The 12,923-nt window shown below is 37.7% G+C and overlaps 1 protein-coding gene across 6 annotated transcripts in view; it reads right to left on the bottom strand.

The window, feature by feature from the left end:
- Positions 1-12,923, bottom strand: part of ZGRF1 (zinc finger GRF-type containing 1) — a 41,493-nt gene that overhangs the window by 15,034 nt on the left and 13,536 nt on the right. For all 6 annotated transcript variants that reach the window (XM_089525947.1, XM_089525946.1, XM_089525948.1 and 3 more), the window contains 7 exons: positions 11,861-12,519; positions 10,894-11,026; positions 8,256-8,434; positions 6,883-7,070; positions 5,734-5,870; positions 2,662-2,808; positions 604-718 (listed from right to left, as the gene is read on the bottom strand). In XM_089525947.1, the coding sequence (XP_089382073.1) occupies positions 604-718; positions 2,662-2,808; positions 5,734-5,870; positions 6,883-7,070; positions 8,256-8,434; positions 10,894-11,026; positions 11,861-12,519 (1,558 nt within the window). The remainder of the gene's footprint in view (positions 1-603; positions 719-2,661; positions 2,809-5,733; positions 5,871-6,882; positions 7,071-8,255; positions 8,435-10,893; positions 11,027-11,860; positions 12,520-12,923) is intronic.

The following is a 12,923-nucleotide window of genomic DNA, read 5'->3' as shown; positions in this document are numbered from 1 at the left end:
ATTTCAAAATATTCGTAAATTATATACATTCTGAAAAACAAACCTTGATTTTGCCATTTTATATAAGGAACACAATTTTATTGTGCACTGTATTTAATGGGACTTGAATATCCATGGATTTTGGTATCCACAGGGTGTCCTAAACCAAATTCCTGCATATACCAAGGGGGAAAAGTACATAAAAACTACCCTACAGAATTAGAGGATAGGGACAGTTTTGTTTTTCATCTTTGTAAGCTGTTTTGGAAGCTTTTTAAGCTGAAGTTCAGGGTAGAAATGCTTTCAATAATACACAATTACAAATATGATACTGTCTTTGTTTTCCACCTATAAATGCTAAAAATAATGTTATAAAATACATTCCAGTTTAGTTTTCCCATGTATCTTTATTTTTGAGAATTGTCATAGATGAAAGATCAAAAGATTCTGAATTTTAATAAGATTTTACATTTGATTACACATACTTATGTAAAACATCTCCACAAGAACATATTTATTTTATGCAGCAAAGATACATCAGTTTGTTCCACCCTTTTAAAACTACAGTATAGTATTTAGATTTATAAAAACTGCATGAAAATATAAATAGTAAAATATATATACTTTGCGAGGAGATGATGCAATATTGGTAAAGTGGCTGAATTGAGGTATTCTTCTATATTCCTTAACGTTGTGAGTTCAGTACTAGCATTACAAACTAGCAAGGCATGAACAATCACTAGGGGGGAAATCACAAGAAAAAAGGTTAGCAAATGGACAGCTACAGAAAAATCTATGAGAGCCATACTATCTGAGACCATTCATGCTAATTTTATTAATTTCAATAATATCCTTCCTTTATACACTTTTCCCTATTTTAAAGTCCTGAACATTACTTTTCTTTATAGGAGAGCTGCTCCATTTCCTCTTTCCCCATCCCCTCTTCCCTCAGTCAGCTTCTTCCAGTTCAAATAACTCTCTCCCTCTCCCTCTTGAGATGCTGAATCAGCACTGCACAAGCACTCTATTCTAAGTGTGATCACAGCACCCATTGAATACTGGTATTAAAACATTGGCAGTTAGATATACTGTAATGGATATTGGATACGGTGGAACTTACTTCTAAGGAAACATATACAGATTGGACTGCAAATCCTGTGTTTGCTCTTCTTTTTACAAATTTTAGTCCTACCTCAAAATAGCTATAAAAAAACACCAAACCCCCAAAGTTTTTGTCACATGCAATCAAGGGGTTTCTTGGCTACACAGGAGTTGCAACATCCACTTAAAGAACACCTATATTGCTCTGTAACTCAACACACACGTTTTTCTGACTACTTGAAGCTGCTCTCACCACAGACAAGAGTTCAGTGTTATACTATAATACAGGGGTCGGCAACCTACGGCCCGCGGGCCACATGCAGCCCGCTGAGCCATTGGGTTCGGCCCCAGCTCGGTCCTGCCACTGATTGCCGCCGCCGAAGGCCCCGCGGGGCCTTTGGCCTATCGCGGAAGCGTGCAGGGTCTCTAGCGCAGGCACGCGGGGCCATTGCCCTCCTGTGCAGGCGCGCGGGGCCATTGGCCTCTAGCATAGGCGCGCGGGGAGGAGGAGGAGGGAGGAAGGAGCAGGAGGAGGGAGGAAGGAAGGAAGGAGGAGGAGGAAGGAAGGAGGAGGAAGAGGAGGAGGATGAGGGAGGAAGGAAGGAGCAGGAGGAGGAAGAAGAAGAAGAAGAGGAGCAGGAGGAGGATTTCCATTCCATTTTTACAGGTCTGCTTTGTTTTAACAATGATGATGATGATGATGATGATGATGGTGATATTGATATCAGCCAGCTTCAGAGGCATGGCCAATGTAAATTGCTGTGATTTTTACAAACTCATGTGCAGTGAAGAAAAACCACAGTCCCTTGACCAAGTACACACTTCTGAGAAGTACACTTGGTGCAAGAACTGTGAAACCACCTTGACATGTTCAATATGCATAGCCATGTGAACCTATGTTCAGTGTGAAACCCAAAGAGTTTGGTTATACAATAAGCCTCTGAAATATGCAAGAGGCCATCTTAAGTAAAGCCATGTTCAATGCCCAAATGTGCTGTTTGGAATGGGGGGAGGGGGGGGGTTGACCAGAAAGGAAAGTACATTTCTGCCATCTGTCTAGGAATAATACCCAAATGTCCTCCGTTTTGATCATGCCTAAGAAACATGCATTTATATTAACATTTTTTAAAAATCATCAAATTTTTCGCATGTCTTCCATTTTTAAAAAATGTGTCCTACATTTTAAAATGTTGTCCTATATTATTTAATTAATTATTTTTTAGCTTCGCCCCCCCCTCCCCGTTGTCTGGGGGACACCAACCCGGCCCCCGGCTCAAAAAGGTTGCCAACCCCTCCTATAATACATTTGAATTATCCTTATTTACATCCTGCATAATGAGCAAGGATCACTTGAGGCCTGAATCTGGGACTATTTCTTCTATGAATATACTTTCAGCAATGGCTGTGATCACATGAAAATACAGGTAGTTTCTGTCCAAACTATTCTTACCCTTTCTACCCCCATCCCTGCTTTCTCACTGTTCCTAAGGGATAAGGTATTTTGACTAGATCTAAATCAATAGAAGAAAATATTAGTATTTTAAGTGAGCTATGTTTAAGCTCACTAAGAAACAAACTTACTATTTGAACACCAGTTTGAAGGGCTATAACCTTTGAGAGGCGCTAGCTCCACTTCATTGCTAGAAGATGGTCCGAAGAAAACACTGCATGCGATGAAAGTGTCCAAGGGTTCAAAATTGAGAGTCTTGGAAACAACCCAAAGATCATCTATCAAAATAATAAATAATGGTTTATTTAGGTTTGTAGGTTAGTATGAGTTGCACCAAGATTTCTGTAGTGGCAAAAGTAAACCTGAAATATCTCCTCTGATGAAAATAAGTCCTTCCTCCCCTGTTTTTATTCCCTATTTTAGCCTGAAATGAAATGGTCTTGTGTGCTTTGTTTTCTTTATATGAACGGCACCATTTTCACATTATGTAAGTGTCTATATTCAAGACTGCTGGTCAAATTATAGCTATTTTCCATAACATTTTATACTTCTTGTTGTATGGTATCAAAAATGTTTTTACTAAACAAATTAAATGATAAAATAAAAATAAATGTATGGGATAAAGCAAGTAGATGTGTTATGTGCCTTCAAACTGGCTTCAACCTATGGTGACCCTACCATAGGGTTTTTTGGCAAGATTAATTCAGATGTTTGCCATTGCCTTCCTCTGAGACTAAGAGAGTGTGATTTGCCCAAGGTTTCCATGACTGAGCAGAGATTTGAACCCTGGTCTCCGAGAGTCCTAGTCCAGCAGTCAAATCACAACACCACACTGGCTCTGTTTTACACATAGCAAAGAAAATTGTAGGATACTAAAATAAAGCTTTTAATAAGGTAGCAATTCTATCTGTTCTTTATTATCTCTACTAGGTGCAAGCAGGATTCAGGAAAGGTAGAGGCACTAGGGAGCACACTGCAAACATAATGTGGCTAATGGAGTACATCAAGGAATTCTAGAAAAAAGTCAGCATGTGCTTTACAAATAGCATTTGGCAAAGCATTTGTATAGATCACAAAAAGCTATGGAATGCTCTCAAAGGCATGGGGGTGCCTCCACATTTGATAATCCTGATGAGAAATCTGTATCAAGGACAAGAGGCTACCGGCAGAACGGAATATGAAGAAACAGATTGGTTCCCAATAGACAAAGGGGTAAATTAAGGTTGCATTCTAACATCCTATTTGTTCAACTTATATGCCAAAAATATCACAAGAAAAGCTAGGTCAGAAGGAAGAGGAGTCAAGGAGGAGTAAAAGAGGCTATATTAGAAATGTTTCATCTACAGGGTTTTCATGAGTTGGGATCGACTTGAGGACAGCTAACAACAATTTCATAGTGGCATTATATCAGAAAACTGCTACAACAATGAGACTGTTGGATGTCCAGTGTTTACTCTACTGATTAGGTGTAAAATTAAGCACTTCTTACGCTTCTGTGTAGAATGGTCATATATAGAAGATAAGGTGAGACTGGGGACAGAGAAGTGAACCTAAACGTCAGACTCTTTTCCAATCTCCAAGAATTTATTTAAACTTCTAGATAACCTCTGAGCAAGTTATTTTGTGTTGAGGTTCCCTCAAACATTCAAATGAATGAATGCAAATCAGGGTGAGTGTATAGCCTTCTAGTGTGGTGCTTTTTCATCCTCTTCAATATTATATACATTTAACAAGGTCTGTCTTCTGACAGAGGTGGGATAAAAATAAAGCTTTTATTTATTATTATTTATTGTATGTGATATTCTTCATACTTTGGCTTCTAAAATGATTGACAGAGTATTGTAGGAAAAATGAGGATACAAAAAGCTTGTATTTCTTGGCTACAGATTTCTACCAGACAAGCCTTGAGGCAGATTAGGAAACAAAAGAGCATTTCAAAGGTAAAGTTCACATTTCTTCCTTTTGTATGGAAAGAACTGAAGATCTTGTTTCAAATCTTCTAAGGCATACTCCAGAGAATAGGCTGCAACTGAAGATGTGCTTCGCCAAACATGTATCAGAGCTTTAAAAAGTCTCCCACAAACCAAAGTATCAAAAGGTATTATAGTTAACAAAATCTGGTCTGTCTTCCATTCCCCAGTAGACTGAGGTATAACCAGGAATAAGTGTTCTTATCATAGAACTGCTATTTCAACATGTATTCTCTTGGTCTATCACTTTAAAATAAAGTTAATAAAAATTGCATGTACTGTGCTGATAGAACATTCTCTATAAGCTACATGCACAACAAGAAGAAAAGACTTTAAAAACAGAACAACAAAAAAGCATGTCCATACAAATTTAATTGGTGAAGCATATGAACACTGAATTCTTATTTGGGAATGAGACATAGATTAGATGATTGCTTGCTATGTGTTAAATACCACTTTGCTACATAACATCAACTCATTAGCTGGAACTGAAATACATAACAATGCAATGCCTTTAAACAAAAATCTGTGTATGAGTTACTAGGGCGGGATACAAACCGCCGCTTTGCGGCGCTTCCCCGCCGCCGCCGTTTGCTCCGCACGGGAGCTGCAGCAGCCAAACTGCGCGGCTCCCGCGCGGAGCAAAAAAGAAGCTCCAAAATGGAGCTTCTTTTGGAGTCGCGTTTGCGACGTAGCGAGGCGCCAGGGGCACACTCACTACGTCACAAAGGATGCGACACGTCTGGATGCTATGCGTCCAGTACGTAAAGATGGCGGCGCCCATGTGGAAGGAGCGCCGCCATCTTGTACGTATAGGATACGTACTAGGGTTAGCGGGGTGCGGAAGCACCGCCCCTTCCTAACCCTAGTACGTATCCTATACGTACTATATGGCAGTTTGTATCCCGCCAATAAAATCATTCCATGTTTGGAATGGCAGTTATCCTTTTCTTCTCTACAGAAATCAATATCTTGCAAATATATACACAAACCTACACAGTATTTTCAAAGACAAATCTTAATATGGTATGCTTGCAAGTGAAATATTTAAAAAATAAAAAAAAACAAGAGAAAGGAACAAAAAGTAGCAAATTATCAGTGGAGAAATGGCTAGAATATATTAAGGCAATAAATTTAGAACTATTGCTCACACTATCATTTTCTTCTGTTTAACTGAAACTATTATACATACATATTTTTCCCGGTTTCAGAAATATTATAGAGTTCACCAACCTTTGCTATACACTGAGGAGTGCTCCTTTCGGTTTAGTTTGAGATATAATTTAGTTTTAGAATCAGCGTCAAAGCTAACCTTGGCAATATTTTTTTTCAGCTTACTAAATTGCTTTCTTTGGATATCAAAAGTTTTCCTTGGGGGGAAAAATAACAAGAAATAAAAGAAAAAAGATTTTATGCTTTCTGTACTGTTGACACATTTAAACAAATAACGTGCTTTACTGTGAGAACAGATTTTGGAAATATGTAAGCTATATGAAATATAAATACACATATTTCATGTATCATACAGTTTCTATGTATGGTTGAGAAAGCTGGACAGTGAAGGAAGCTGATAGGAAGATAATCAATTCATTTGAAATGTCATGCTGGAGAAGAATTCTACTGCTAAAAAGAACAATAAATGGGTCATAGAGCAAATCAAACCTGAACATTTCCTAGAAGCCAAGATGAATAAACTGATACTATTGTATTTTGGCCTTACTATGAGAAGAAAGGACCTACCAGAAAAGACAATAGTGCACGGTAAGGTAGAAGGCAGTAGGAAAAGAGGAAGACTGTATTCCAGATGGATAGATTCAATCAATGAAGTCACAGCCCTGAGTATACAAGAAATGAGCAGAGCTATTGATGATAGGGTAACTGAGAGGTATCGCATTCAAAGGATCACTGTAAGTCAAAGTCAGCTTGATTGCAGTTAATAACAACAATAAATGTACCCTTTTAGTCACTGATCGATTAATGGTGATCCCATGAATTTCATAGGATGTTCTTAGGCAAGGAATACTCAGAGGTGATTGCGCCAGTTTGTTCTTATGACCACAGTACTGAATATTCTTGGCAGTCTCCCATCATTTTTTATACTGAGGTAAAACAGGCATTCCCTATATTTTCCATTCTGTAAACTCAAATACATGTTGTACTTAGCACTATTGCTGCTTTTATAATATCATACAAAAAGGCTATGTCTGGGATTGTACAGGGACTTTTTTATTATATCATATAATAATTTCTAATATAGTAATTTATTGTTAGTTATAATTTATTACAACTTTAAATGGTATAAGACCACCAACTCTATCCAGTAGCTCCATTTCTACTCAAAACATGCAAGAATATTCAAGTTTACTTAACCTTCTAATATACCTCATCAGAAGCTGGCACTCTTCATATAGAGGAATTTTGTGACACCTGAGGTAGGTTCCAATACTCTTCACATCATGAAGTACAACACTAGATCTACTCTCCATATGGGCTGGTTGTACATCATCTAGCCACTTAAAAAAATTACATCTATCTGCTTTGGGAGCGTCACAGGCATAGAAAAGGCGCCCCTGAAACAAAATGCAAGCCATAAGGAATACACATTAAAAAGCAGAACACATGTGTGCAAACATACATACTTATCCCTCCCCGTTCGTGGACTTCCTATTCGCGGTTTTGAATTTCCACGAAACGGATGCCAGGAGGGACAAAATGGCATGCGTGCAGGAGTGAGCCCCATTATACAGAATGGGGCTTGAATATTCATGATTCTTCTATTTCGTGAGGGGATCCAGAACTGTACATTTTACAAACCTAACCAGCTGGCAGTGCATTTTTCAAGCAACTTGTTTTAACAGCTGGTTAAAAATATTAAAAATTCACTCCAGAAAAGTACTATGGATAGTCGATAAAGCAAACCTCACAAAGTAGTGGGTCTTCAAGGACAAAAGTAAACCAACTTGCAAAGAAAGGGCGACTTGGGGGGGGGGTTAGTTTTCAAATAAATAGGTTTCAGATTCCAGTCTAAGGTGAAACTTATCAGATTAGCAAACTGATTTCCTATCTTTTCTACATTTTTAAAGAGCACTCACCCTTCCACAAGTGTGATTACAATTGCAGAGTTTGTTGGGAAAGAGGCTCAGCTCTTTCTTTCAATTTTATTTTTATTAGTTACTACCTAGGCTGCAACAAAAGCACATAGCTACTCTGTGTGTGCGCGCATGTGTATCACATCACCCCACTTCCTAAAAGCTGTTTTTATATTTTAAAAATGCAATGGAAAATTCCAGTCATGGGTCACCCAGTGTCACATCTTATTAAGTCCTTAGATTGTAATCCTACAGTTATATATTTTGGGGAAAGTTCTACTGAAAGTAGGAGATTTCAGCTCCAACTAAATGAGCACAGAACAGGTGCTACGGCAACTTAGCATTACGATGCTCAAAACCCGTCATGATAATTAATTTCAGACTGATATATATGATAACAGATGTTATACATTCCAAAATCTTTTAGTAGGTCAGCTCAAAAGGGTTCCAGACAATGTTGAAACTTTGAAGATCTCTAAATTTTAAAACAGAATCCAAACCAACATATGGCAGTGTAAAATTCTGTTCACAATTTTACAAAAATATGCAAATCTACTGGTATGTACTTACACATGCAGTGATGCCAACATCTCTACAAGTCAAGTCATGTATAAAGACAATTTTGTAAATTTCACATTTGTTTGAGTTAAACCTCCAGAAACATACCTTATTTCGGCCTTCCTTTTTAACTGTAACCAGTTTCGTTGCTATCTTATGGTTGCAGAGTGGTGCAGAATGTTCTTGCTCTTGCTCTCCTTTTACTGAGGTATAGAATGATATATCCACTTTCTCAAGAGCTTTATGAAATTTTTGTGACAACTCAAACAGCAAAACGTTTAAATGTTCTTTAAAAAATAAAAAAACAGAAGCACAATCACATTTTCAACATTTCAAAGTGATGGAAAAAACAACTTTACATATAACTTTTCATACAGTTTATGTATATCATAAAGTAGGAGCCAGCATGGTGTAGTGGTTTGGGCTTTGGACTATGACTCTGGTGACCAGAAATGACTTGAAGGCACATGCCAACAGTGTTATAAATTAATTTGACCCACTGTAGCAATGCAACCTAATTTGACTATGATGCAGAACTCTATATCTGTTCAGCAATAAGTAAGTAAGAGGATAGGTACTTTGAATTTTAGACTTTGTTTTTTACTAATTGAAAAATGATCCGGCAAATATAGTGATTATCAAAAATTCATAAACAGACTAATAAAGAAGATTTTCACAAACATATGGCCTGTGAAAAGTTACATTCAGAAAGCTGAACATATTGATCTGAGCTGAGATAATGGTTCCAGTTAAATGTAACTGAAAACACCTTTTAGTTGTAACAACAGGAATTGTGTGGAGAGATGTAAAAAAAAAAAAAAAAATGGCAAGTCAAAAATTAACAGTTGAAAGATATGTAATTGTTTAGATTAGCCTTCTCCAAGCAGGTGTCATTAAGATTTGTTGGACTTTATCTACTATAATCATCCCTAATCTATTTGGCCAGTGGCTGCACTTAGTGGAGAAGATGGGAGTTAGTTCTTCACATGAAGAAGGTATTGGCTAGGGAGGGCTGCCGAACAATATCCATTAGTTAGTAATGGATCACAGGATAGAACTGCTGCCCTTAGTGGAATCAAGAGAAGGAAACCTCTCTTCTGTCTACAGTCCACACTATGCACTCCAAAAGCCTGGTTCTAAGCAGTACTTAAAGCTAGAGAAGAAAGGGGAAGAAAGAACACAGAACATACTGCAAGATGGGAGAAGCACAATACTGGATTTAAGCCTCTGTTTTTGTGTGTTTCTTCAAACTTTTTAGAATGTCTTTGCCAGAATTTACCACCTCAGAAATTTATCAATGCCCTCCACAGTGACAACTTTCAAAGATGTTTGATGCAGCAATGGTAACAAGCACTCTGGGGGTTTTGTTTGTTTGTTTTGGATAAAGTTTTCAACTGTTATAGCACAGTTTAAATAAACATCTTGCATTTAAAGTCAATCTTCAGAATCCAAAGACTGGATTTTGAGACTGAAATTGGAAGGCTGGATTTCTCCACTGAAGATTGGAATTTATTTTAAGTTGCAAGTAGAAAACCCACAATATCACATCAAAAATCATATGGCCTCCACAGCTGATGAGCAAATCTATCACAAAATACTACACACATTTCTTGACAGTACATGATGTCATGTAAGATGCATGTTGTGCTTCATTTTTGAACTATGAGTTCGGTTTTAAAGGGATATGACAAGATAACATTTGAGCATTCAGAATATTTTTTTATTGCTGGTCATTCTGCTTCACTACATTGCATGGATTATTTGATGATATTTTAGCGTAGTTATTTTCTTTGCCAGGACAAAGCTATTTGTTATCCATAAGATTCAGAATTGGATCTCCTGACATTTTTGTTTCTACCTAAAAACATCTATGGGGGTTAGAGCAACAGGGGGTGCTGGAAACAAAAGTTTATACTTATATGTTGCTCATTTTTCTAATATAAAGCACTATCCTGAATCCTGAGCTAGCAAGCTAGATAAGGGAACTACCTTTCTTTTCCTCTCTACATGGAAAATGAGACATGGTGAAAGAGGTACACAACCCCTTTCTCCACTGCTCCTGGTCAAGTTTTTTTTTTAATTAGGAATTCCCTCTGGCTGATTTCGAAGAAAAATAAGAACACTCAAATATGGACAACAAGCAAATATGGACCACATGCATCCATACCAGGTGTAGATAAGTTTGACCCATAGCTGTATGTGGCCCCCGAGGCCCCCACCAGCCCTCTTCTTAAAAAATTGGTAATTTGGGGCTATCTTTGTCCCAAATCCATTCAGAAACTCCAACAAAACATGTAAAACCACACAAAAAACCCCCTACCTCCACAAGCACCCAGAACACAAGTATCCCCCAATACTTGCTTTCCTCTTTAATTCCTCTCAAAATGGCAACAGGAAGTAAATTGGCATCAGTTTTGTTGCCATTTTGAGAGGGGTTGTAGAGGAAAACAGAGGTAGTTGGGCTTTCATTGTGTGTGTGTTCCCTGAGGTGATTTTCATAAGGGGAAAATGGCTCCTGGCCTCTATGCAGTTCTCCATCCACCCATGTACTGGTTTCTCTCATATCTTGTAGTTTGGCTATAGGGACAGACAATTTGGCTGTGCATTTGGCCACAGTACATTTAGAATACATACCATCTTTAAGATTGACCCTGTGTGTGGCTACTGTTGAAAAAAAAGTGTTATGAAGGACACAACCCATATTTTAACCTATACTCAGTACTATAATGAAAAATATCAGCCGTACCCATCAAAGCAGTAGTAAAGACTTGTTTGTAATGTGCAAGAGACTGAAATTCAGTTGGGATATGCACCTGCCGTTTAGGAACATTTGCACATTTCACCATTTTGGCACTGGGGAAGAAAGGTTCACAGGTGTCCTGGAAAATAAAATATCATGCATTCAGTATCCTTATTTCTTTCCCTTCTGTCTGCTGTGCAGTTACTGAATACCATCTGCAATCTCTTAATATTTGATTGTTTGTTGAGACAGTAATGTCAGCCCCTTCTGCATTTGTGACCAAAAAACTGTATTAGGCCATTCACTGAAATCTATTAGGGTGTTGAAAGAACTGCTTGTGAAACATATCACAATATGCATATGGCCCACACAAATGTGGAAGCATGTATTCATCAAGATTACACTTCCCATTTCACTCTTATATCTGAAAAGTATTAGCCGTACCCATCAAAGCAGTAGTAAAGACCTGCATCTTAGCACTGTATTTTTTTTCTGCCCCTATTTCCCACCTGAATGTGGTTTTTACTTCAGCAAACTTTAGGGCTCCCTCAAGCCTGCAGATATGTTGCATATGAAGGATTTTGTGAACAATCCAATAAAAATGGCCCTTGCACAGTCTTGTAACTCCTCCTCGCCACAAGCTGTGATTAAACATGGAATCCTCTAATTAGCCATCCTGCTTTATCCAAAAGACTCACAATATCTGTTACCTGAACTACCTCAGTATCTCAGAAATAGTCACAAATGACATTTGAAATAAACAAACAAACAAACCCGTTGGCCAATTATCTCAGCAATGTTTAAGAATATGCAAAATTAAAATTTCAGAATAATAATTAGGAAGCTCTAAAATACTAAATGTTTTAAATATGTACTAATGTAACTATTAAATGGGTTACTACATGTTCATCATTATTTTAGGAAGCTGCTTTGGCAAGTTCTACTCCTATGCCTTTTGGGAATAGTTAAGTACCTTGATGCAGCTGCTTACACTGTAGTGGTTCAGTTGACCTAACACCTTTGCTGCTTCCTCAGTGGAAAATTTCTGATTTAATTGTAGAGAAAGTTTCTTTCCTTCTGAAACAGAATCTTGGCTACTAAGATTTCCTAGCTGTTTACAAAGCATGCTTTTCATTGTCTTTTCATGCATAGAGTCTGGAGAGTTGTTACTGAAGGCATAACTCCGACTTGCTCCTGTGTCATCCATTTGCATTCCTAAGCCAGTCTCCTCTCGGATGTCATCATTCATGGCCACTTCACTACTGTTTTGAGTTCTTAAATTACTTAACATTATGTTTTGGTACTTCTCCCACTTGCTTGCTTTCTTTTGTTCAGACACATTAGGAAATGCACACTGTGTAAGCACTCCATGTCTATTTTTGATTCTCTTTTTGGCCACAGACGTTTCACACATCCTGTCTTCAGGCCCGGATGTTTTTGACTTGTCATACATGTTGACTTCTGAGAAACTGAAAGACTGCTGGTCTTGCTCATAGATCTTTACACTGGAATAAACCTCTCGGTCAGGAGATTTCTCATCTACAGGTACAGTCACAAATGGGGTTTGTGTTCTACGACTGGGTAAGCATACTGACATATCATCACTGCCTGGTCCAGTGGATTCTTCCATTCCTACAGAGAGTTTAAGAAAGATGTATGTCAGACAATTCAAAACAAGGTTCTGAAAATGATACAAATAAGTATTTTGATTTCTCCCTTTATATTTTCTGGAACACTCGGTTTTCCTTGAATTGTAACTTTTTTGTGGCAGCCTTCAGGTTAGAATAGTTTGTACAGTGGACCCTTGTTATACACTGGGGTTTGGTTCCAAGATCCCCCGTGTATAACAAAATCTGTGGATGCTCAAGTCCCATTAAATATAATGACATAACAAAATGGTGTCCCTTATAAAAAAAATGGAAAATCAAGGTTTGGTATTTGAAATTTATTTATTTTTTTGAACATTTTCAAACCACGGATGCTTGAATCCATGTATAAAAAATCTGTATATAAGAAGGGCGGACTGTAATATTTAG

This window comes from Sceloporus occidentalis, unplaced genomic scaffold, assembly GCF_023333645.1.
Source record: "Sceloporus occidentalis isolate IW3139 unplaced genomic scaffold, rSceOcc1.0.p SCAF_5, whole genome shotgun sequence".
NCBI lineage: Eukaryota > Metazoa > Chordata > Lepidosauria > Squamata > Phrynosomatidae > Sceloporus > Sceloporus occidentalis.
Note: the sequence above shows the minus strand (reverse complement) of the source record. Positions and strands in the feature narration are given on the sequence as shown.